General features: G+C 35.2%; 2 protein-coding genes across 4 annotated transcripts in view; one reads left to right on the forward strand and one right to left on the reverse strand.

The window, feature by feature from the left end:
- Positions 1-27531, reverse strand: part of LOC123684907 (neuroglobin-like) — a 104968-nt gene that overhangs the window by 38064 nt on the left and 39373 nt on the right. The window contains exons 1-2 of one of the 3 annotated variants that reach the window (XM_045624411.1): positions 26245-26415; positions 1126-1439 (exon numbers count right to left, since the gene is read on the reverse strand). In XM_045624411.1, coding sequence (XP_045480367.1) covers positions 1126-1322 — 197 coding nt within the window. In that variant the 5' untranslated portion in view covers positions 1323-1439; positions 26245-26415. Of the gene's footprint in view, positions 1-1125; positions 1440-7023; positions 7076-26244; positions 26416-27531 lie in introns of those variants that run through there. The other 2 variants (XM_045624412.1, XM_045624413.1) reach the window with 2 other exon arrangements.
- LOC123684906 lies at positions 8403-12166 on the forward strand. The gene is made up of 2 exons (XM_045624410.1): positions 8403-8764; positions 11845-12166. Exons 1-2 carry the CDS (start codon positions 8434-8436, stop codon positions 12111-12113), a joined length of 600 nt encoding a protein of 199 aa, XP_045480366.1. The 5' UTR covers positions 8403-8433; the 3' UTR covers positions 12114-12166.

Consider the following 27531-nt stretch of genomic DNA (forward strand, 5'->3'; position numbering starts at 1 on the left):
TTGAAAATCCATCAATAAATGACTGAGAAATAGATTATTTAAATTTACGTATTTTAGCGCGGAACGTCTTTGGTCTCCGACTCGTCTGTGACGTAACGCCACTTGCCTGTGATCGCTACACCATAAATTACGTTTAAATACTTAGCCGCGCCAAGGCTCTCGCGCCGTTTGTAGTTGTACAGTGTAGTTTTAACTCTAGTTTTGTTTTTATGTCACCACAATGGAAGAAGGCTTCGTGAAAGGACAAAGTGACAATTTGCCTAAAATAGATATATTCGCAGTGATGGAGTTTTTTTCTTCAAATCCATCTTATGTCAGTGCTGAAATAAAAGGAGTTAAACTTTTCAAGTAAGTATCTACTTTTGAGTTTGCTTCATCATGGTTCAACTTATAACGATGATTTATTTAAAAAACGATTCATAAACAGTTTGTAGTTGAGTACTGGTTGTTGAAGTCTATCCATTATCAATGGTCAAACATATTTATGTGAGGAGTAAAAAGTAAAAAGAGAAAAAAGTAATGTAAGTAAAAGTGTAGTTTTAACTTCATACACATATGAAGTAGTTTTAGGTCGAATTAAGTCACGCCTCATTAATTTGCACCACTTCTTCCTTTGATTCATGTCATTTGGTACATGAAAAAACAATTTATTGGGGTTTTTAATTGTCGTGCTTGCACACATAGGCACAATACAATATTTGAAGGATTTTTTTTCATTTCAGCCATCGTGTAACGAACAGAATACGACACGAACGGCACAAGTGATTGTACACCAATGAATTCGTAAGCACTCTGCGAATACCAGTCGCCTCGTGTAAGTGGCGTGACGTCACACACTAGACGCTGCGTACTATGAAATTATTCTTCCAAGCGCAACTTCAAAGTACCATAACTTTTTCATTTCTAGAGATATTTCAATGATTCTTCCACATGTTTGTTTCATTTTACTTAAATTTTTAGAATTAATCCTTAACAAAAAAATGAAAACTATTCCATTGTTTGTAGAGTTTCTACAAATAAATCAATTTTGCTTTTAGGTAAGTTTGTTTAGAGTTTGTCTCAATATTATGTTCATTCTTTTCTCATTGGAAATTATATACTGAAAAAAGCACAAAAAGCACTTACTTCAAGAACATCGTAACTCCTGTTGATTCCATAGCCCTGCTTATGCCTCGCCACGAAGCTAACATATTGTACTTCTGTTTAGCAGTCAAAGGAAGTCTGCTATCTACCTGTACAGGAAGAGCTACTGCTTCTTCAGTCTTTTGGTTCTTCGTAGAACTACTACCACTTTTCGCCAACTTGCCGAGTTCGCAACCCATCTTGAGTCTATCAACTTTTTTTTTATAGCATGAACAACGCAAAATGTCTAAAAAGACGCACTCTCCACGAATGTGTTGCAATCTTAATTTTGGTCACTGTTGGAGTTTCACCTGTAACTGAAAGAGAACAATTTTACTACAATGGTGATTGGGTTTGGATACTTTCACTTCAGAATTGATGAATTATTAAAAGTTTATATTTATACAGAATTTTATATTATTTCATGGGTCTGAACAATTAGTATACCTAATGGTGTGGAAATCAAATAGATAATTCAAGAATAATCTGTTATTCCTAATCAAAACACAAAATTTCATCTCGATTAAAGACATAGTTTTGAAATTATCTGGAAAGCAAAATTTCTAAGGGTCATATTTATGGAACCTCTAGGTATTCGAGATCGAAATCTACCTTGAAAATGCAAATTGTCAGGTTTTTCGTATAAGGGTTCGAGAGCAGAATCATAAAAAATTGAAAAAAAAATTTTTAAAAAAACACCGACTACAAAACTGACAAAATGTTGATATCAAATAACAATTTCAAACTTCAAATTTTCCTGAGGATTACTTGAGAATTGTTTGAAATTTTTCGATGAAATTGGTAGTAGATACTGGACTTGGTGTAGTACTGGACCAAAGTTTAACATTCAACTTCAAATGGTCCAACAGAAAAAAGTTCTATAGGAAAGAAGCGGACACTGTTCCAGAAAAAAATCACCCTGTATATTTGCATTCAAAATTAGAATATGACATGATAAAAACTACAAATCTATGCCAAATTCAAGATAAATATCTTGTAAAGAGAAGGAGCTATGAAAAAAAACTCAAAATCAGATGAATCTATCATTTTTGTTTGTACTTCCAATTTAAGAACACGTTGTGAATAATAAATAACAGTCTCTGAAATTTAAGTTGAAGTTACTAATAAGAATAGAATTTTCAAGTCAGCATCTTCCCATTTCCAATCTCATTCGTTTTCAATTTTCGAAATGCAATACAAATTTTCTTGGCAAATATTGAAGTGCTTCACTTCGCAATATCTCTACCTAAAATTACATTCTGAACATAATATTCATAACCTTATTAGGAATCCATAATGGAACAGTTACCCCCTGAGCGGGAACTCAATTTGAATATTGTAGGGCTAGCAGAAATCGAAATTGTCAGGAACTCTATCAAACTCTATTCCTGAAATACATCAACAGACGAGGAAATTATTGAACCAAAACAAATCACCTGATATTTCCATTTTCAATTTGGATTTGCTATTTCCTATCGTAAACTTTTCAAATGGAAAAACATTTCTCCACAACTACAGTAGAATTCAGCTCTTCTTATTTCGAATTTGATCACAATATATTAGTATTCCATCACTTGATATGGAATAATAACACCTGGTTTCGTGATATACAAGGTGGTCCAGATTTTAGTTCAATAACTTTGGCGACGGAGAGAAAAAGAACAACTTTTTCCGTGAAAAAAAATTTATATAAACATATTTATTCTAGCATTTTTCGTTTTCGAGATACAGGGTGTTAAAGTTCGAAAAAAAATCAGATTTTAGTTATAAGTGTAGTATTATTTCATTCATTGTTTAAATTTTTAGGTATGGATGTCAAGAAAATGTAACGTTTCGAATTTTTATTCGGCAATATCAATGATCATCAAAATTCAAAAACGAAAAAGTCCCGAATCTCAAACTTTATTGGAATCGAAAAGCATCCATGAGGCTTGATGGAGAAGAAATGGTTCAGTTGTAAAAAGTTCATGGGGTGAGAGAGGCCTCTATCTTGTCGCCTTTAATATTAAGCATATACTCAAAAGGAATATTTAAAGAGCACTCCACTGGCTAAAAGAAAATATACCCTTGAAAGAAGTCAGAATAAACAAATGCCAATACGTTGACTGACGGCACAATCAATAAAATAGAATAAAGAGATTACGAGTAAACAACAGGATTTACATATACAGGTTGTTTCAAGATAAGGAGCTAATCGTTAAGGCCCAGTTTCACCAAATGCTTTAATCTTGACTTGGCTCTTAAGTGAGGCCTTAGATCACGATTAATGTAATGTAGCGTTTCACCACACTCCAAAGCGCCATTTAATCGACCAATCGCGATTTAGCACTAATCGACCATTTTTGGAGGATTATAACCTTTCAAGTTGAGATTAAAAATTATTTATCAGTATGGAACTCTTGTGTATGTAATAATTTTTCCGGAAATTTCTAATTTTTGGGTCAATTTTATCAAAATATGACTATATGTATAGGCTCAATATTTCCCATTTAAAATACACGTAAACTTTGTTTTTGTGTTTTATGAAATTTATTGCAAAGAATAATTTATTGATATGTTTGATTGAAATATTATTTAAGAAGCAGTTAAACTTGTTAATGAAAATAAATAAGTTAATAAAATTACTTATAAAGCTTTTTTTCCAGAATGTGTGGTTTTGTGAAATGGGATAATTATATAAAATTACTTATATAGTTTTTTTTTTCCAGAATGTGTGGTTTTGTGAAATGGAATAATTTCTTTTTAACTTCTGCAAGTTTCCGACATTTCGAAGCACATCACTCGACATTTTCGGAAAAAATTAACTTTGTTCTTTGTTTACAAGATGACAAATGATTTGAAATGTTATGAGTTATGAATGAATGACACCTGACACCTAGCGCCAATAGTGGTCATCACTGCTAATACGATACAGAACACTATATAACCTTTTGTTCACAACGTTGCCTAATGGTTTGACTATTTAATCGCGATTTGGTTAATCGCGATCATCTTCGGACGGGTTGATGCATGGTGAAACAGAAAACACTGTTAAGCCTGCTTTAGTAACAAGCTGAGTTTAATCAATATGGGATCAAGTGCTGTTTGGTGAAACTGGGCCTAAGAGCTTTTCAACTTTCGAGCAGCATTGTTTTAAAGTTCCAAGAAAAATATTCAATTAAATTTGACACATACAGAATGAACTGAAATTTAGAAAATCAAAAATATCAAAATGGATTTTCAGGCAAAACTTCGTGAGGAAAATATTGTAAAATTTCGATATCTCGAACTCAATCTTCAAATTTCACTGAAATTTCTTGTGTATAGAGTTCATTGTTGATAATTAGGCTATTTAAGTAGATTTTACTCAAACGGAAAAATAACAAGTTATTCTGATCTTTCGGAAAACGACGTACGGCTCATATAGAATTTTTTCGATAAATCGAGTGTCCAAGAAATGCCAAGATGCAAAACATACAAGAAGGATGAAAACATCAAGGAATGTTATGTTGTCGTGAAGAAGACATCACATGAAGCATTGTTCCATTCATCTCACAGTTTTTCCAATGTGGAAGTGAAATTCCGATCATTTTATGAGGAATTTTATAGGGTAATAAAAATTTTTAACAGAAAATTACGGTGCTTCAACTGAAAATTTCAGAATGGATTCCATGAACATGCTAACCAAGCAGCTGCAATAAATTTTTTTCTCGATTATATTGATAATCCATAGTATCCACAGAACACTACTAATTTTAATGGTCAATCATTACTTCTGAGGAAAATTCCCAATAACTATGATATATAAAAATATCGTTTGAGACCACGGGCGTAGCCAGGGGGGGGTTTTGGGGGTTCAAACCCCCCCCCCGAAATGTTAAAGATGTCAAAAAAACTTATTTTATTTTCAAAATCTCGAAAATATTTTTTAATGGAATATGTAAAAAGTGAATGAAATTATCACTCTCAGTTCAATTAATTTGTAATGTAAAATTTGAATTAAATTACCTCTACGTAATCCATTCAATTTATGCTCACATATTCCCCTCAAAGGAAAGTTATGGGTTAGTTTGATTTTTTCGATCGTATATAACGGGTGTTTTTTTTTTGAGGTATATAACTTTAAGTTGGCATTACTGTTCAAGATGGCAACCGATTTAACAGATGTCAAGTGATTTATTCTCAGTTCGGTTTGGCAATTCATCATGAAGAGACTCACGTCTGAACAACGCTTGAAAATAGTGCAATTTCATTTCGAAAATAATGGTTCTGTGCGGAATACGTATCGCGCACCACGTCCATTAGCGATGAAGCGCACTTCTGGTTGAATGGCTACGTCAACAAACAAAACTGCCGCATTTGGAGTGAAGCTAATCCTCAAGTGTATGTCGAAACACCGTTACATCCAGAAAAACTGACTGTTTGGTGCGCTTTATGGGCTGGTGGAATCATTGGTACGTACTGCTTCAAAAACGATGATGGCCAGAACGTTACAGTCAATGGTGATCGGTATAGAGCCATGATTACTAACTTTTTTATTCCTGAATTGAACAACCATGATGTCCAGGAGCTGTGGTTCCAACAAGACGGCGCAACATGTCACACAGCTCGTGCCACAATCGATTTATTGGAAGACACGTTTGGTGACCGCCTAATTTCACGTTTTGGACCAATTGGCCTTCAAGATCTTGTGATTTAACACCACTAGACTACTTTCTGTGGGGCTATGTAAAGTCATTGATCTATGCGGATAAGCCACAAACCCTTGACCATTTGGAAGACAACATTCGCCGTGTTATTGCCGATATACGGCCACAAATGTTGGAAAAAGTCATCGAAAATTGGACGTCCAGATTGGACTACATCCGAGCCAGCCTTGTCGGTCATATGCCAGAAATCATATTTAAAATGTAATGCCACAAGATTATCTTGCGGGTAAATAAAATTCATATCAATCGAATAATCCATCGTTGTTTTATTGCAATTTAAAGTTCTATAGCTCTAAAAAAAACACCCTTTATTTTTTTGGGTTCTGAATCCGAATCTGAGGTTTAGCACCAAAATTCTGTGACGGAACATTAAAAAAAAATACAAAAAAAATTAATCTTCTGACGTTTTCTTCCATAAAGTTTTTTGTCCGAAAAACCTGGCTCAAACGATAGTTCAAAATTGGCGTATTATATCTATCTCTGCTAAAGCTCAGTTGATGGGGTAGTTTTGATTTCTTCGATTTATTATCTCTGTTTCTGGGGTACAGAATTCGAATCTGAAGTTTGCCACCAAAATTTCATGATAAAACATTGAAAAAAATGCAAAAAAGGTGAACTATCATTTTTTACCGGTTTTTTTGCATATAAACTTTCTACTCATAAATTTGAATTTGAGTACTCTGTTCCTGTTGTATAAATACTACGACGGTATTTTTTTCCTAAATATATTCATAGGAATCGATGTAAAGAAATAAACTAAATTTCAAAAAGTGATTTTGAAAATGCTTTTTTTCTCAAAACATACTTGAAAAATGAAATTAGTGAAAATAGACTGAATGGGTTGGCACTTTTAAAGTTGATATATTTGAAAAGAAAAACATAAGATTTTTTTTATAATATGTAAAACCCCCCCCCGAAACTGAAACCTGGCTACGCCCGTGTTTGAGACCATTGTCGGCTCGAAAATTACAAAAAATGTGATGGAGCAATCTGTTCATTTAAAAAATTCAATTTTCGTAGGGATCATTTTAAAAATTACATATATCTCTCCATAGTTTGATAATCAATCAAAATAATCATTCAGAAAGAACGATAAACTGAACGATACCAAATGAGTTGAAGGTAGCTTAGAAAACTTTTTCTCTGAACTATTCTGAAAGTTCCCAATTGCGTTTCAATCTCCCATTCATTAATAAAATATTCAAAATCTTACCAGAAATAAATCAACCTAATAAATTGAAATATATTACTTGACGTTGTTAAAGGTCATGAGTTTGAATGAGAAAAATACAAACTGATCTTTTCTATCATTTAGTTAAACAAACATAATGTATATAAGTGATAATATAAACATGATTACGTCAACATGAATTTCTGTGGAAAAGTATGGCCATTCTATTTCAGGATATAACAGAAATATTAATGGATTACCTTTAAGATTTATTTCTAGTTAAAATGTATACACGTCATTGCGTGTGTTTGAATATTTTATGTCAGCAGAAAAGCTGGTATCGGTATATTCATTAGAGTGGTTATTTAAAATTGTTTTAAATGATATCATGAAATGAAGAGAAATGTGATTTTATTCTTTGTAGTAACTCACTCTTTTGTAGCATGTGGCTATGGATGAAATTTGGTTTTGGAGACGTGGATGATCCAGGCATTCGTAGATACGATAACTCTCGAACGAAAAAACCGAGAAACTTGAAATTTCGGGGTAGGATTTTAAATTTCGCAGTTAAGTTCATTTAGTAGCTACCATCTGGAATTTCGTATTTAAAAAATTAGTTCCTGAACCAATCCGATCTCTACATTTTACTTTGTCCGGTGAAAAAACATGCACCGGACAAAATAGAATCAAGAGAACAAATGAGTCAGAATTTCATAAATAATTGTTATTTCAGAAAAATAAGTATCATATCTATTTTTTTCTAAAAGATGCTATGCAAATCCCTTACAGACGTCACTGGTAAAAATAATTAAGTTGTTTGTACATCAGAAAATGTATTTTGATTCAGTGAATACGTATACCAAATTTCATAGAAATATCATCATTGTTGTTATAAAAAAGAAGTTTTTTTACCACCCTGTATTTCAACGTTCACGACATCTGTTTATATGAAGTTTTTAATTAAGGAACGCACTGTATAAAATCAGCGAATTTAAGAGATTCCAATGAGTTGAAATTAAGTTTTTATATGTGGAATAACTTCTCGAATATGAGGCCAAATATAAAAAATGTATGATGAGAACCATAGAATTTCATTTCCAATAAACGAGAGCACAAAAGCCTATTCTCATTGCTTTTTATGAATGTTTTCTATTGATAAGGATTAACACTCAAGTTTATTCACCCCCAAATTAAACCATTCTTTCATATTCAACGCCAAATCATTATATCTCTACCCATTTCGGAAGAACATCGAACTAGCCTACTAATTAGAAAACTTTTTCACTAATAAACATTGATAAGAAATTAAATAGACAATTTGAATTTTCTTTAGCACCTCTTTATCTTATCATGAATACCAAATGAATATCCTTATCTCATCAAATACACGGTATATAAACTAAAACTACTGGTAACTAGGATACTCAAAGTAGTAATAAACTTTCTTGAATTATGAAGTACCTAGTGTCTACCGTTTTGCTTCTCCTGATCGTTCAGAATTCCATCGTAGATTCCTTGAAATGTCGTCAATGCAGTAGTGAGGATTACGATTCTGACTGCCGAAAAGGAACAGAAAACAACCTTAGGGAATGTACGATTGAAGGAGAAGACCACTGCTATGTTGAGTACATATTGAATAAGAATTCTAACCCGTTATACCGAAGAGGTTGTGCTCCAGGTGATTGGTGCCAACAACAAACGAACACCCATGGAACTGCTCTTAAATTTTGCCAAACTTGTCAAGGATGCAAGTGCAATAACCAATTGATTGGGTCGAACAAGAGTGAGTATGGCATGATAATTGACCATATTCACCGTCGCCATATTGTTTTGCGACAATACCAACTACCCATCAGTGTTCCCAACGAAGAAATATTGAGTTTACTAGAAAAATACCGCTAATATCAAAAATACTATCAGCCATAGAGATTATTCTTCCACTGACTATTTCCAAAAATTGAGCGAAGCCTTCATTTATACACTCGGCCACAGTTAATTTGTTCATAAAACCGTCTTTCACTAAAGTTTTTATTTCCAAAAGGTGAAATTCTTGCGAAATATTGTCCCAAACAAGCCTATGTGGCGTAGCAGCCAGAAAAGGTACACATAAACTTCACTTATAAACTTTATATAGTGGAATTTTTCTAGTAAACTCAATATTTCTTCGTTGGGAACACTGGGTAGTTGGTATTGTCGCAAAACAATATGGCGACGGTGAATATGGTCAATTCTGTTGAAGATAGATACTAACTGACAAAGAAACTGAAATACCCAGAAGGAGCTGTTTAAATTTTAAATTTTGTTTTTGTTAAAACATAGACAGTATAGCAAGAAGTGAATGATTGTTATTTGGAGAAGAAATAGTGAAGGTTTTTTCGTGTTAACAATTTTTGTTACTTAAATATTGTAGTCTTTTTTCCATGTTTTTTAAATTACAATAACAACAAACCAGTTGTTCGAGGAGACCCAAAGTCGATGTTTAGTTGTTATTGAAATGCGTAGAGCACGTGTACGCGGAATTTATCGCCAGCTAAGTGACTTTGAAAGAGGTCGAATTATTGGTCTACGGTAGGCGGGGTTGTTATTTCGAGAAATCGCTAACCGTACGAACAGAAATCCGACTACTGTTATGAGATGTTGTCAAGCGTGGTTTGATAATGCCCAAAATCGAAGAAGAGTGGGCACCAGACGTCGAAGGGGTACAAATGAAGTTCAAGATCGACGTCTAAGGCCCAGTTTCACCAAACAGCACTTGATCCCAGATTGATTAAACTCCGCTTGTTACTAAAGCAGGCTTAACAGTGTTTTCTGTTTCACCATGCATCAACCCGTCCGAAGATGATCGCGATCAACCAAATCGCGATTAAATAGTCAGACCATTTGGCAACGTTGTGAACAAAGAGTTATAATAGTGTTCTGTATCGTATAAGCAGTGATGACCACCATTGGCGCTAGGTGTCAGGTGTCATTCATTCATAACTCATAACATTTCAAAACATTTGTCATCTTGTAAACAAAAAACAAAGTTAATTTTTGCCGAAAATGTCGAGTGATGTGCTTCGAAATGTCGGAAACTTGCAGAAGTTAAAAAGAAATTATCCCATTTCACAAAACCACACATTCTGGAAAAAAACTATATAAGTAATTTTATTAACTTATTTATTTTTTTTAACAAGTTTAACTGCTTCTTAAATAATATTTCAATCAAACATATCAATAAATTATTCTTTGCAATAAATTTCATAAAACACAAAAACTAAGTTTACGTGTATTTTAAATGGGAAATAAATTTTGATAAAATTGACCCAAAAATTAGAAATTTCCGGAAAAATAATTACATAGAGCTTTGCCACTTTTCGAACACTTGGAATCACTAGGATGATGTTTATTTTTTTTTTTTTGTTTTTTTAATACTTATAAATAATATGTTATATAAAAATGTATGTAACTGGCTGGAAGACTGTGGTCGATAGCCATTTGATTTATCAATAAATTTAATTTCTCTCTCTCTCTAATTACATAGACAAGAGTTCCATACTGATAAATAATTATTAATCTCAACTTGAAAGGTTATAATCCTCCAAAAATGGCCGATTAGTGCTAAATCGCGATTGGTCGATTAAATGGCGCTTTGGAGTGTGGTGAAACGCTACATTACATTAATCGTGATCTAAGGCCTCACTTAAGAGCTAAGCCAAGATTAAAGCATTTGGTGAAACTGGGCCTTAGACTTATGGCTATTAGAGACCGATTTACGACAACTCTATCTTTGGCTGATGAGTGGTTAGGAGAACAAGGTCATCCTGTAACTGTCCGAACGGTTTATTGCCGAATAATGTCTTTTGGACTGCAGCATTATCGATCCCATCTTGTGTTACCTCTGACGGTTGAGCATCGCCGGCAACGATTTAAGTGGGCAGAGAACGTCAACATTGAAATGTGAAATCGCATCAGCTCGTCTTTTCTGATGAATCTCGATTTTCCTTGGGTGCATATGATGGCCGAAGACCGGACAGTAGACATTATGGTATGGGGTGTGCCCTTGCACATGCAAGTGAGTCACTTTTAGTCTTCATTCGAGGTAACAGGACAGCGCTGCGTTACCTTCAAGAAATAGTAGACCCATATGTTCTCTTTTACCTTAACTGGCTCGAGAATCCAATATTTCAGCAAGATAATGCCCGACCTCATATTTCCAGAGTAAGTTTAAACTTTTTCGAAGCGACCCATGTGAATCTTTTGCCTTGGCCGCCCAGATCCCCCGATATTTCGCCCATAGAGCATGTTTGGGACATCATGGAAAGGAGACTTGGAAATTTACCCAAGCCCCTAAGGACTTTTGCGGCTTTTAGGCATGAAGTACAGGCAGCTTGGGATAGTATCCCTCAAGAAGAAATGGACCATCTTATTGCATCAATGCCGAGGCGGGTTGGAGAGTGTACAATCACGGTGGACAAACACATTAGTAAAAAATTTATAAAAAAAATTGGAAACCCTTGGTTTTTTTTCTCCAAATATCAATCATTTCCAAAAAAACAATGGAAATTTCAGTTTCTTTGTCAGTTGGTATATTTACCAAAATTTTATCATCTACGTCTGCCAGAGCTTAACACCTCCACTACACCAGAATGGAATCACTCAAACCATTGTTCTGCACCACAAACCGAAAGAGTATTGTCCCCGTATACATCGCAATTTTTTAAAATTTTTATCAATCGTTTTGTTTTCATATTTTTGCCAAATGGACAAGTGTCCGTGGAAAAGAAAGAATTATCCATAAAACTAGAAGCCCTCGTGGTATTACCTTCGATTATTTCAATAAAATGTAATAATAATAAAGATACTAATTGTATTCTTTCACAGCTGATTCAAGACTATGTAGAAAATGCTACAGCGAAAATTTCGACAGCGATTGTAGGAAAGGTACCGTACAAACAACAGAGCAGTGTGACAGCGGTGATATATGTGCCATGTCTTATATCTCTACCTCTAGAAGAGATATTTATAAGAGACAATGTGGACCAAAAAATTTCTGCGACGGGGAAAATAGCAAATACGGCAAATCTGTTGAACGTTGCAGCACTTGTCCATATGACTTATGTAATAATGAAGTTCTTCCAGTTGTTCCTTGAACTCTTCATTTTCCGGTGTATTCTTTTCAAATAAAACCATTTCAGGATTTTAATTTGAAATTTTTTTGTTATATATCCCCAAATTTGTTATTTTCCTAAGGCCCAGTTTCACCAAACAGCACTCGATCCCAGATTGATTAAACTCCGCTTGTTACTAAAGCAGGCTTAACAGTGTTTTCTGTTTCACCATGCATCAACCCGTCCGAAGATGATCGCGATTAACCAAATCGCGATTAAATAGTCAAACCATTTGGCAACGTTGTGAACAAAAACTTATATAGTGTTCTGTATCGTATTAACAGTGATGACCACCATTGACGCTAGGTGTCAGGTGTCATTCATTCATAACTCATAACATTTCAAATCATTTGTCATCTTGTAAACAAAAAACAAAGTTAATTTTTGCCGAAAATATCGAGTGATGTGCTTCGAAATGTCGGAAACTTGCAGAAGTTAAAAAGAAATTATCCCATTTCACAAAACCACACATTCTGGAAAAAAAACTATATAAGTAATTTTATTAACTTATTTATTTTTATTAACAAGCTTAACTGCTTCTTAAATAATATTTCAATCAAACATATCAATAAATTATTCTTTGCAATAAATTTCATAAAACACAAAAACAAAGTTTACGTGTATTTTAAATGGGAAATATTGAGCCTATACATATAGTTATATTTTGATAAAATTGACCCAAAAATTAGAAATTTCCGGAAAAATAATTACATAGACAAGAGTTCCAAATAATTATTAATCTCAGCTTGAAAGGTTATAATCCTCCAAAAGTGGCCGATTAGTGCTAAATCGCGATTGGTCGATTAAATGGCGCTTTGGAGTGTGGTGAAACGCTACATTACATTAATCGTGATCTAAGGCCTCACTTAAGAGCTAAGTCAAGATTAAAGCATTTGGTGAAACTGCGCCTAACAAGTGCGGAAAGTGGTACTTCCCCACATGAAACTACACACCGATTGACTTCTCTAGTGAAAATTTTGGATTTTGTAGTTCTATACAACATTTTCTTCTTAATAAACATTATAAACTTGTTATGTTTGTTAATTTCCACTCTTTCTTTTAATTGTAAACATGGAATTTTTTACATAAAAACGAAAGTGCGTATTTTTTGCGAGTTTAGCAAAATATGCTAGTAAAGGGTGTTTTTTTTTGAGGTATATAACTTTAAGTTGGCATTTCTGTTCAAGATGGCGACCGATTTAACAGCGGTCAGGTGATTTATTCTCAGTTTGGTTTGGCAATTCATCATGATTAGACTCACGCCTGAACAACACTTGCAAATAGTGCAATTTCATTTCGAAAATAGTGGTTCTGTGCGGAATACGTATCGCGCACTACGTCCATTTTAATTTCTTTAGCGATGAAGGACACTTCTGGTTGAATGGCTACGTCAACAAACAAAACTGTCGCATTTGGAGTGAATCTAATCCTCAAGTGTATGTCGAAACACCGTTACATCCAGAAAAACTAACTGTTTGGTGCGCTTTATGGGCTGGGGAATCATTGGTCCGTACTTCTTCAAAAACGATGATGGCCAGAACGTTACACTCAATGGTGATCGGTATAGAGCCATGATTACTAACTTTTTCATTCCTGAATTAAACATCCATGATGTCCAGGAGCTGTGGTTCCAACAAGACGGCGCAACATGTCACACAGCTCGTGCCACAATCGACACAAAGACACGTTTGGTGACCGCCTAATTTCACGTTTTGGACCTGTGAATTGGCCTCCAAGATCTTGTGATTTAACACCGCTAGACTACTTTCTGTGGAACTATGTAAAGTCATTGGTCTATGCGGATAAGCCACAAACCCTTTACCATTTGGAAGACAACATTCGCCGTGTTATTGCCGATATACGGCCACAAATGTTGGAAAAAGTCATCGAGAATTGGACGTCCAGATTGGACTACATCCGAGCCAGCCGTGGCGGTCATATGCCAGAAATCATATTTAAAATGTAATGCCACAAGATTATCTTGCGGATAAATAAAATTCATGTCAATCGAATAATCCATCGCTGTTTTATTGCAATTTAAAGTTTTATATAGCTCTAAAAAACACCCTTTAGAATAGCTTTGTCAGCACTTTATCCAAATGTAAAACAAAGAATATTCATATATTTTTTCTGACAGTTGAGAATTGTTCATTTGTTCCAACATCAACACCATTAATGATACGATGAAGCTGAAAATATACAACTCCAGGTTGGCAAATAGATGGGCTAACGCTTTGTCACCTGGGAACGTCCTCACATACAATAAATTGCATAATATTCACGTTATATTAATAGCTTTAATATGAACAAAACCACTGTATCTGGAGCTGAAGCTCTTAGTCCCAATTATTGATGTTAAAACACGTCGTCTAAACTAATGAAGGTTCTTTACATCCCAAAATACGGAAAACACTTTTAATGAATCAGTATTGGTCAAACATATATGATTGTCGACCTTTTTTTGTGGTTACACCCTGTATAATATTAGCAGTCCAATCAATACCCGTTTTTCAAGTTAATGTTGAAATAACTATAGTATTCCCTGAAATATATTGTGGTACTTATCATTCTATACAGGGTGAGTTTATGACTTGTACAGGGTGGGCAAATTTCGATGTTTTAGCACTACAACTTTTAAACCACAGAAAAAGAGATCGAGAATAGGGTATCAGATTTTGTCTATCTCCTCTGGTTTAAAAGTTGTAGTGCTAAAACATCGAAATTTGCCCACCCTGTACATATATTTCAACCGAAAAAAGGTCAAAAAAACATTTTTTCCGATTCGATTTTTTTTTCTCACTTAGTATATCGGGCGGGCATTCTTGAGTTGACCGGACTTTGATGGAATTTTATGTTCGAAAAAGATTAATCTCGTGAATAAAAAATTATATTCCGAAAAACATTTTCTTCGATTCCATTCCATTTGCGAGATAGGTATAATACAAAATTACAATTTTAATGGATTTTCAACAGCCTGTATCTTTTCAACCGAGCCGAATCAGAAAAAATGGTAGAGGAAAAAGTGTTTTCTTTGACCTCAGGAATCTTCAGTTGAAATATATGTAAAAGTCAAAGACTCACCCTGTATATTTAACCACTAAAGGCTGAAATCAGTAAAACACCCACTAGGGTTTATACTAGTCCAAAATTTTGATTTCCCTAAATTTCCATCACCAATTCAAAAGGCAAACTGAACATTACAATTAAACTGAAAATGTTTTCCACAAGAGGTTCATCATCTTGGAGTTGTTAATCCAATCCCAGTAGAATTCCGAATTCACTCAATACAATACATGAATGAATACAACATACTTGATATAAGCCTGTGCTCTTCGATGAAAATTTTCTGACACGTAGAAATCTAGTTCGTTTACCATGCGAAAACAGATTTCAAGTGATGACTGAAATACGTTTCAGTAGATATTTATATTGATACAGCAGCAAGGCAGAGAATAGCACATTTCAAAGCCGATATTAATACAGAACAAGTCAAACAGTTCTACAAATAATGTAGATGAGTTTGTGGATACGTCTGCTATCAATCGATGTTGTGATTGAGGAGCAATGTCGAATGCATACAGGGTGCTGCAACAGTGCTCCAGTACTTCACCTTTCTAGTTGGGGAAGAGATAGAAATCTAACTATTTATGTTAATTATTTTATTTTCAAAATGGCGAATGCGCGAATAGTGTCTATGACATTCTTAACATTCATTATCTTATCCAAACGCAATGGTCGTATAGAGCTTGGATAAGATCATCCACATGAACATGAAATATTGGGTAATTTTTTTCTTTTTTAATTTTCTATGATTCTTGTTTTTCTATGTTTTTAATCGAAGAATCGTGTTCTCAATATAACAAATAATAACAATAATAATTTTTAAAATCAGTTCGATTAAATTGGAAATAATAACACATTGTGGAAAATTTTATTCTTGCGATAGCGAAAGCTCTAATAAACATTTTCTAGGAATATCTATGATATCAACCGTTCTTATTAATACAGATGCCTTCAAATAACTTACGTAGAAATTGGTCATAACTTTCACTTTATTTTCCGGTGGAAAAACTGATCGCCAGCTGAAAACCTATAAAAACGTGATGAATTTTCATTCTCACTGAAAATTATTCTTTTATGGGAGTAATTTTTTCAGACCTGGGAAGCCATTATTCATGTGTAGTAGCAGGGTTTTTCATCATTGATTTTTTTTTCATTTCGTTTTTCTCAACCTCGACCGTATTCCAATTTTGAAATCCCGAATTTAATTGAAACTCATTCTTGATGAAAGTCGAGGAAAATGCAATAACCTTTTTCCACCCTTAGATATTAAGGGGTATTCGTCCCTCGAAAGAGATATCATTCGTATTTTTGATGCACTCTTTTACAGTCTCATGATGAGTGGTTTTCCTGATTCTAATATGGACTTAGGTAAGTGGGAAAATTCTAAAAAAGCACTGAAGTTAAATCAAAAGCTTTTTCCTGCTCGTTTATTTATCCATATCTGCATGAAACATTCTCTGAAAATTTCAATTGTAATAGGTGTGTGAATAAGTCTTTCCCGTTTTTTTTCAAATTTTGAGCCTTTATTGTGAAAAAATGGTTACAAATGAATTATTGAAAGTATTGGCCATCGCTAGCTACAACTTTTCCCCATCTTTCTGGCAACATACGAATCCCGTTGCGAAAAAATTCGACCGGTTTGGCCTCTATCCAGTCATCCACCCATTTTTTGGCTTCCTCGTAGGAATGGAAGTGCTGGTCAGCCAGGCCATGCGTCATCGATCTGAAGAGATGGTAATCAGACGGAGCAATGTCTGGACTATACGGCGGGTGGGGTAGGACTTCCCATTTGAGCGTTTCTAAGTATGTTTTCACCGGCTGTGCAACATGTGGGCGAGCATTGTCATGTTGCAAAATAACTTTGTCGTGCCTGTCGGAGTATTGTGGCCGTTTTTCTCGCAGTGCGCGGCTCAAACGCATCAATTGTCGTCGATAGACCTCGCCTGTGATCCTTTCATTCGGTTTCAGAAGCTCATAGTAAACCACACCTAGCTGGTCCCACCATATACAGAGCATGAGCTTGGCGCCATGAATATTTGGCTTGGCCGTCGATGATGATGCATGGCCGGGTAGTCCCCATGTTTTTCTTCGCTTCTGATTATCGTAACGGATCCACTTTCATCGCCAGTCACGATACGATGCAGAAAACCCTTTCTTTTATGTCGCTGAAGCAGCTGTTCGCAAGTGAAAAAACGCCGTTCGACGTCTCTCAGCTTCAGTTCGTACGGCACCCAATTTCCTTGCTTTTGGATCATTCCCATGGCTTTCAAACGCTTGGAAATGGTTGTTCGGTCAACTCCCAATGCTTCAGCAAGTTCTTCTTGCGTTTGACACGAATCTTCATCAAGCAAAGTCGCCAATTCTTGATCTTCAAAGATTTGCGGCCGCCCGGAACGCTCCTTGTCTTCCACGTCGAAATCGCCACTTTTGAAGCGTCGGAACCATCCGCGAACACTTGAATCATCGACACAACCTTCTCCATAAGCTTCCTGAAGCAACCGATGCGCCTCGGCAGCAGATTTCTTCAAATTGAACCAATAAAGTGAAACTTCCCGCAAATGACGTCGACTCGACTCAAATTTCGACATTTTCACGATTTCAAAAATTTATGATGCGAAAAAATTTCAACTAATGTGTTAGTGTGGAATTGTTGACAGATGAATAAGCTTTGATTATGACATATGTAACCATTAAATACTCGCACAGTATTGGTGGCGCCATCTCTTACAAAAAACGGGAAAGACTTATTCACACACCTTATATATACAGGGTGGACCAGATTTTAGTTCATAACTTTGGCCTCCGATAGAACAACTGTTTTCATGAAAAAAGTTCATATAAACATATATCCTAACAAGCTCAATTTTCGAGATACAGGGTGTTAAATTTTGAAAAAAAATCAATTTTTTACTTATAACTCTAGTATTATTATATTCATTTTTAAAATTTGTAGGTATTGAAGCCTAAATAATGTATTGTTTCGAATTAGGTAAGTGTTGCGTGCCAAAATTATTCCAGCGGCGTAGATACAGAGGTGCGATGATCATTGTCCTATTGAAAATACATATACATCACAGTCTTTATTACTCGAATTATTTTATATTTTATTTTACTACAAATTTTTATTCAACTAAATTTCAGTAAATATGTGTTCATTCACTGAACGAAATATAAATTTTAAATCTGAAAATATTGTTTTCAAATAATCTGAAAAGTATAGCTCTGCTATTCTACCTCCTTCATTGAAAATTAATAATGGATGTTTTAAACGAATAGGAGGTATACCTATTGAGATAAAAAAGATGATTCAGTTCTCAAACATTCAACAACAAAAGCCGGATATTAATACCGGATGTATTTTTTAATCAACGAAAAATAAGATTATAAAAACGACGTTAGTAATCTATCAAGCTATTGGATAATTAGAAAATGACGCATCTTTTGATAATGGTCCCAACAAAATTTTAATGAATGGAATGAAAATATTCAATACAATTATTTGGAGACAAATGGGCCACTTTGAATAAGAAAACTAGGTAAGTATACACTTTGAACTTCTACATCCAAAAATAAGAAAGAAATATTGATCAACATAGTTCCGGAAGTGCTTAGATGGCCGAATTGTTTTTGAGCGCTCCTTCCTCGAAAAGTTTGCTAGGTATATCTTTTAGACACGATGATATTTTTATCTGGTCCGGCCACCGTAAACTCGATAACTCTCGAACGGAAAACCTAAAAACTTGAATTTAACAAGGTAGGCTGGTATCTCGAAAGCCGACTAGAAGTTCCGTAAATATAGAAAATTCTGCAAATAGACCTAAGACCACCTGGCAAATCATAAATGACTTGAAACCAAGTAAAAAAAGGCCCAAAACAAGTATCTTACCCGATGGTAATCTGCAGGAAATTGCTGAAAAATTCAATATCCTTTTCCAAAGCAATGAAGCTGGGTACATCAATTTAGTTCAAGAGAATTCTTTTTCTGGAATTAAGAAGATTGAAAATTCTTTCTATGTATTTCCTGTAACTGAAGGAGAGGTACTCTCATGCATAAAAAGCCTAAAAAATAAGAATTCAACTGGCTATGATGGAATTCCTATGAGAATTATAAAGGACTCTGCTCACATAATAGCTGAACCTCTTAGCCGAATTATCAACAAATCTTTCATAGAGGGGGTTTTCCCTGATAGATTGAAAATGGCAATTATCAAACCACTATTAAAAAAGGGGGACGCTGAGCACCTTGGTAACTACCGCCCGATCAGTATTCTGAATTCTTTCTCCAAGATCTTTGAGAAAATATTGGCGCAACGTTTGATCAAGTTTTTCGGAAAGTTCCATGCGTTCGACAAGTCACAACATGGTTTCCTTTCTGGTAGAAGCACTGAAACTGCAATTTTTCAATTTATTACCTCCATCATAAATTCAATAGAAGCTGGTGAAGTACCTCTTTGTTTGTTTCTCGACTTATCTAAAGCCTTTGATAATGTTGATCATTCCATACTTATACACAAACTCGAAAGATATGGCATCAGAGACAAACAACTTCATCTCATCCTAAACTATTTGCAGAATAGAACGCAACAGGTTGCTATATGTATGGATGGTAGGGAATACAACTCCACTGTGAAGAAGATAGCGAGAGGCGTACCTCAGGGAAGTATTCTTGGACCGCTTCTTTTCGTCCTTTACATAAATGACTTGCCAGAGGTCCTCAGGGAGCACTCTTGGGAATCAGTATTGTATGCTGACGACACAAACATAATGATTAGATCACATAAAATCAGTAACCTCATTTATGGAGCACAGAACGCTTTAACTCAGACGAAGAAGTGGTGTGAACAGAATAGTTTGCAGCTGAACATGACTAAGACGGAGTGTGTAGCCTTCCGTACAGATAGAAATACAGTGGCGCAGAGAACGTCAACATTGGAATGTGGAATGGCATCAGGTCGTCTTTTTTTATTAATCTCGATTCTCCTTGGGTGCACATGTTGGCCGAAGAAAGGTTAGACGACGTCGGGGAGAAAGACTTGAACCTCAGTTTGATGTTGAGCGTCATATAGATACACCGGACAGTAGGGTTTATGATTTGGGGTGCTATTGCACATGTAAGTAGGTCACATTTAGTCTTTATTCTAAGTAACATGACAGCGCTGCGTTAGCTTCAAGAAATAGTGGAGCCATATGTTCTCTCTTACCTTAACCGGCTCGAAAAACCAATATTTCTGCAAGATAATGCCGGACCTCGTGTTGCCAGAGTTAGTTTAAACTTTTTCGAAGCGATCCATGTGAATCTTTTGCCATGGCCGCTCAGATCCCCTGATCTTTCGCCCATAGAGCATGTTTGGGACATTATGGGTAGGAGGTTTGGAAATTTACCCAAGCCCCTAAGGACTTTTGCGGCTCTTAGACATGAAGTACAGGTAGCTTGGGATAGTATCCCTCAAGAAGAAATAGACCATCTTATTGCATCAATACCGAGACGTGTTGGGGACAAACACATTATTAACAAATTTATTAACAAAAATTGTTAACCCTTGGTTTTTTCTCCAAATTTCAATCATTTACTTCTTGCTATACCTACTATCTATGCTTCGCCAGCCTTTCTGTGGGATAGGAAAAGACCAATACAAAGCTGAGGTCCAGCTATGGGAGTTGAACAGTAGGACAATCCACTGGACTAACACTCCTAGACTTGCTCAGGCAAAGAAATTCGTGACGATTTCACCTACTTACACCAGAGAGCTCCTGAAGCTGTCGCGAGCGGAGCTTCGGGTGATGGTGGGACTGCTGACGGGGCACTGTCGGTACAAACATCATTTGTACCGTATGGGTAAGTCAGCAGACGAGATTTGCAGGCTCTGTGGATCGGATGTAGAAACGGCTGAACACTTGATATGCAAGTGTCCAGAGCTGGCTGGCCTAAGAACCATTCACATGGGCAAGCCGGTCCTGGATACCAGAGAGGTAATGGCCAAGGCCCCTAGGGAGGTTGTCAATTTTATTAACGTCGTTGACGACCTCCCTGGGTTTCTATGAATGAGTAGGGTAGTGAACAAAAGATCTGCATGGTCGCAGTTCCCGGAAGGCTTACCGAAGCAAAACGACCCCAGTTCAAATAATAATAATAATAATAATGCTTCACCAAAAACATTTAAAATTTATGCAGCTATGCAGCTTTGGAATGAGCACGAAAAAACTCTTAGAGAACCTCTGCTACTTCAACATTGGCCAAAAAAAGAGTTAATGAAAACAGCTCCAATTTAATATTTCAAAACATGGTTTTCCTCAGAATTGTTGTTTTCTTGTATTTCGCAGGCATCATTACATTTCTAATTTTCTGGTAAAATTGTCATGTCGAATACCCCTCGATAAAATTAAGGCAGGTAAAATTTCTCGATTTCGTAAAAAATGTAATTCCCGAAATTGCCGAGTAACAAACTTTCATAATCCAATCAAGAAATGTTTCCGGGCAAAATTTCATCAATATTGATGGTATTACATATATGAAAATATTTCGCTCCTACGTGTATATACGTCAAACGTCGACCAAAACTAAATTTATTGAAGAAAAACGAAGTTGGCGATCTGATCAAAGGCAAATAATTGCTCATGAATTATTGAGCTATTCGTTTTTCCCAAAGTGGCAAACGTGTTTATATTCCGACAAACGCTTATTTGCCCTCACACGTTTTCACCTCTGTCACGATTTTCCGTTTTCCACCGTCTTTTTCGTGGTGGTGAATAAAAAAATATATTTCGCTTCAGACTTATTTCCTCTCCTTCATAACGACCTACTTTCTGTGCAGTTCTTATTATGTATTTTTTAATACAGATGTGTGCTATTGGGTTATTATTTTGGATGATGAACCTATGTAATCTTTGGAGAAGAAGAAAAACAACCATTATGAAAGTTTAATGAGTCTACTTGATGTAGGATATTCCATATAAAATAATTTGACAACTTTATGTATTAGGCCAATTGAAAAGTCCCCGGTCTGATCCATAGGTGGCGCTGCTAGTATTAAATCCATATGATTTTTAGTTAGTACTAAGCTTTGAACGATACGTGTCAAAATTTGACAGCAGTCCTACCATTAGTTTGTGAGATATTGCGTTGTGAGTGTAGTCACTTTGGTTATTTGAAAAAAGATGGAAAAAAGAATTTCGTGTGCCAATAAAATATTGCTTTTTGAAGGAAAAAATACAGTTGAAGCAAAATCTTGGCTTGATGAAGAGTTTCCGAGGTCTGCACCAGGAAAATCAACCATCATTGATTGGTATGCTAAGTTCAAACGTGGTGAAATGAGCAACGAAGACGACGAACGAAGTGGACGCCCAAAAGAGGCTGTCACCGAAGAAAAATCAAGATAGTTCACAAAATAATTTTGAATGACCGTAAAGTGAAGTTGATCGAGCTGGCAGACATTGTGAAAATATCATCTGAACGTGTACATCACATCATTCTCGAATAATTGTACATTAGAAAGCTGTGTGCAAAATGGGTGCCGCGCGAGCTCACAATCGATCAAAAGCAACAAAGCGTTAATGACTCTGAGCAGTGTTTGAAGCTGTTTAAGTGCAATAAACCTGAATTTTTGCGTCGATATGTGACAATGGATGAAACATGGCTTCATCATTTCACTCCGGAGTCCAATCAACAGTCAGCTGAGTGGACTCACACGATGAACCAAATCCAGAGCGAGGAAAAACACAACAGTCAGCTGGCAAGGTTATGGCATCAGTATTCTGGGATGCGCAAGGTATAATATTCATTGATTAACTCCAAAAGGGCCAGACCATCAACAGCAATTATTATATAGCGTTATTGGATCGTTAAAAGGATGAAATCGTTAAAAAACGGTGCCATTTGAAGAAAAAAAGGTGCTGTTTCATCAAGACAATGCCTCGTGTACAAATCAATGAAAACAATGTCAAAATTGAATGAATTGGGCTTCGAATTGCTTCTGCATCCACCGTATTCGCCAGATCTGGCCCCAACGACATTTTCCTGTTCTCAGACCTCAAAAGAATGCTCGCTGAAAAGAACTTTAGCGCCGATGAAGGAGTAATCGCCGAAACTGAGGCCTATTTTGAAGCGAAAGACAAATCGTACTATAAAAATGGTATCGAAAAGTTGGAAAATCGCTATAATCGCTGTATCGCCCTCGAAGGCAAAAAAAAAAATGTTTTACTATGGTAGGACTTTTCAATTGGCCTGTTAAATGCTAAATATTAACTTCTCAAGGATTTCAAAAGATAAATAATATACAGGATGATCCATTTGAAGTAACAAAGTTCATTATTATTCCGGAAAAAGGAAACATCTGACAACATCTTTTTAGATGTTTCCATATCACAAGATCCTTGCACACCAAAACCTATAAAAATCGCTCAGATCCGTTTCCGAGATAAATGAGGCGGCCAATTTCTACTTCAAACTCACTTTGTATGACACAAAAAGATGAAAATCACAAATTCAATTCGACTTCTCTCCGAAACAAAAAATTTAAGTGAAAAGATTTAGAGATGATTGATAAGAGGGCAAAAAGTGCTCTAAATGTATCTTCTCGGCCGTCCCATCCTATCCATCTTCCAGCAAATATTTCATCGAGAGACACTGAAAGACCCAATTTAAAATGTGTACTTATCAGATTTCAGGCGCTTTTCAAATATCATTATTTCACCTGTTGATGTGACCAAAAGAAAATAAAAATTTTCCCATTTACATAATTCAATTTCTGTCTCATTCCACATTGTAATTTTTAGTTCTCCTAAACTATAAATAATAGAACTCCAAAGTAAAAATTTTTATTTTCAAATCTTTGTGTCATCACACGCCCAAATTATTCTGAATGTTATATAGGGATAATTATTAGGCCATTTATAATAACAATATCAAAAAACGTTCAAGAGAAAGATAAGTATATCGAATTTCGCTATTAAATTTGTTTTGTGTATGTGCAATAAACACTCAAATATTATTGCCAACTTCAGGAAGATTATAATCAGAGCCTTAGAATTTTATTTCTAATAAACAAGGTTTTTTTTTAATTTGTTGGCATATACGGAGGAATAGTAGAATTGTATGTCTTCTATCTAATAAAAACTGCTCGTTGGAAAAAGTAATCAGTGTTTTGAAATGAAAAAAACGTCGACCAGAATCATATCAGAGTAATACGGATGTTGTTCAGTAATATTTTTTGATTACTCGAAATTTTTATTTTGGTGCAAAACCCATAACTCTAACAAATTTGGTCTTATTCGAAGATTTATATAAAATACAGCGCTTTTTACACGAAGTTATATTCGCCATGCCAAATTTAAGGCAGATATTTTGTTAGCTATTTCAATTTATCAATGTGAAAAACTAAAAATACAAATTCAATGATCTGAGAAAAGACAAAATGTAAACAAGAACAATATGAGATAACGTTCATTTAGAAGATGAATTATCCAATAAAAATGTAGATATATCGCGTCTATACAAAGCTACTTCTATAAACTTCCCAAAAAAATCATTATGGGTCTTAAACCATAGCTGCACATTTAGAAGACAAAATTTCTAATATCCTATCAATTTTTTTTGCGTTATAAAACCTAAACATTTTAAATGGATAAAATGAGTCAATACCGTAGGCAAATACTTTTGAACAATATAACTCACGATACAAATATTCAGAGAACTTTCCTTCAATTAAAAAATTCAAAATCAGGATGTATTTAGTTCTATTAAAAATTATCGCTTACAACTCCATTAACAAATAAGCATTGGAAAAACAATAAGTTCTTATCGAAGCAAAACTAGCTTCAAGAAACATTGCCAATTCTGTTGAATGGTCTATTATTCTGCACTATACAGGGTGTTAATGCAACTTACTCCAGGTGTAATTCTACATGAAAAAATAAATAATTTGATATATAAGTTTTGTTCGCAAATGATTCGTGTTTCTCAACAACTGACTATTTATTTATTGCTCCCCATTTTTTTTAAAGAAAAAAATGGTACGCCACTGAAATATATCAAACCAAAAAATCTTCTTTGAATTACTAGTTCAATTTATGACAAAAATCTTTTTTCCCATTTCTTGGTATTAGTCGCCGTTTTTATACAACAAAAATAAAACATCTTAACTTTAATACATTATCGGCTAGCCTACATTATCAAGAACTATCTAATAATTGATGTTTCATATAATATAAAATAATCGTTGGGATATTTAATTTTTTGACTTAAAAACGAAAAAAGAGATGGGATGTTTGTGTCACAAATTGAACGAAAAATTCAAAAATAATTTTCAGCTTGAAATATGTCAGTGGCGTACCTACCATTTTTTTCTTTGAATAAAAAGAGATCATTTTTCATATGCGCGTCAAAGATGAACATAAAATTTTCAATTACATGTCAATAAATACGCAATATCTGCCCCTTGAAACCCACCAATTTTCATTTGAGAATCTCAAACTGTTACCAAGCAATAAATAAATAGTCAGTTTTTAAGAACAACTTTGACACTCCGTATCTTGGAATACAAAGTATTTGCTAACAAAAATTATTTAGCAAACTGAAATTATTTCTTCATGCATAATCATTCATTTGTTGCACTCATTCACTAACACTCTTTATTTACGAATACATTGACTCCATAAGAAAATTACTTTGAACCAGAGGTTATTTTTCCAGATTTCCAAAATTCTTCAATTCTAAAACCTATTTGGTATGAATTCCCCCTGAGAAAAATCCTTTTCAATTTGAATATTTGATTTACAGCCTTAAAAATTCATGAATGAACTTTTGAATGTGTAAACTCCAAAACGTAATATATAAAATACACAGCGGAGTGAATTTTTGCCCGAACGATCATCAAAAACAAAAACGAAAAACCAATCATTCATTCGGCATCAAAAAACGAACATTCACGTCAATTAACAATCGACAAAATTAAGGTGACCCTTTCCAGAACATAATCAATCATATCGAAACAATATCGACAAAATAAATTGCACCTATTAAGCGCCAATAATAACCTAAACAGTGTTTGCCTACCTCGAAATTCCACACCGCATGATAAATATCCGTGATCACCGTTTCAGCTGTTCCGTTCACCTTCAGGGACCCACTGGTGTCCTGAATTATAGGCAACCCGCAAGGACAACCTCCGTTCCAGTGGCCTAAGCGCGTTCAGGATATCTTTTAACTGAAGATCTGAGTGCGCTTCATAGACGGCAAGCCTGCGCACAGCCATGCCGGACCTGGCGCTCGTAGCAGCGTAGGGGCCGTTTTATGTAAGGACTCTTCGGAAAAGCACCTAAAATATTGATTTCGTTATACATATTTGCTTCTCTGGTGGAGATTCCCTAGGGCAGTCCTCTCAGTCTGAATGTTGAACCCTACCACAATCCAAATAAATAATAATAGACACCATTCAACGGAGAATTATGTGGAGTATATGTTACATACAGGGTGGGCGATATTCGTTGACTAGTGAGGGAGCTAGAATAAAAAGGATGGTACCTTTATTTTCAAGTTTTTTTCGTGACTAATTCAAATCCGAAAACGGAATCACATTTACATTTGAAAAATTTTACGTGAGGAGCTTTGGATTGCTATACAGTGTGTTCTACTAGCTCTACGATGATGCTTCACATACGATAGTTGCACACACACACACACTGAGTATTATTTTTTCTATGAACATAAGTCTGATTCGCTTCCGTTTAGAAGTTGCAAGAACCTGAGAAGTATTTTCTTGCTGAAGTCAGAAGTATGTTTGAACTTCAAACATTGTATCAACGAGTGGTCGAAATGCCTACCATGGACGAACTGAAGATTAGGGTCATTTCTTATTCGGTTTGCATTTTGAATCTTCTTCTTCATCTGGAGGGAATTAAAAGGCCAACACACTTGCCAGAAAAGGAGCACAAACTCCTTTCATCGACCTGTAACTTTTCTGTGGCATAGACAAATGTACCACCAAGATAGAGTTTCAGGAGAAGGAAAAAACCGAAAGAGAAACACTCTGGCAGAATCTTCTTGGTTCTGGATCATTCCAAAAAGTTTCTTCGAAACTTTGACACTGCGAGATCCAAGAAGTATCTAGATCTTAGCAAAATATACTACACCTCCTCACTGGATTCCTTACAGGGCATTACCACCTTAGGAAGCACCTCATGAGAATGGGTCTAGCAGAAAATGACGAGTGAAGGTTCTGTGGGGGGGAGGAACAAACTCCGAATCACCTGGTGACGGAATGCCTCGCCTTCACTAGCCAACGCAAAGTGTGCTTTGGACAAGAAACTTGTAAAAGTGAGAAATTAGCCTCCTTGAAGCCAT

Source organism: Harmonia axyridis, chromosome 7 (assembly GCF_914767665.1).
Source record: "Harmonia axyridis chromosome 7, icHarAxyr1.1, whole genome shotgun sequence".
Classification (NCBI taxonomy): Eukaryota; Metazoa; Arthropoda; class Insecta; order Coleoptera; family Coccinellidae; genus Harmonia; species Harmonia axyridis.

Bases quoted from the DNA above. Each gene is read 5' to 3' on its own strand.
- LOC123684906 (XM_045624410.1), top strand. From the start codon at position 8,434: ATGAAGTACCTAGTGTCTACCGTTTTGCTTCTCCTGATCGTTCAGAAT. The intron at 8,765-11,844 runs GTGAGTATGGCA...ATTCTTTCACAG, and splicing joins ATTGATTGGGTCGAACAAGA to CTGATTCAAGACTATGTAGA.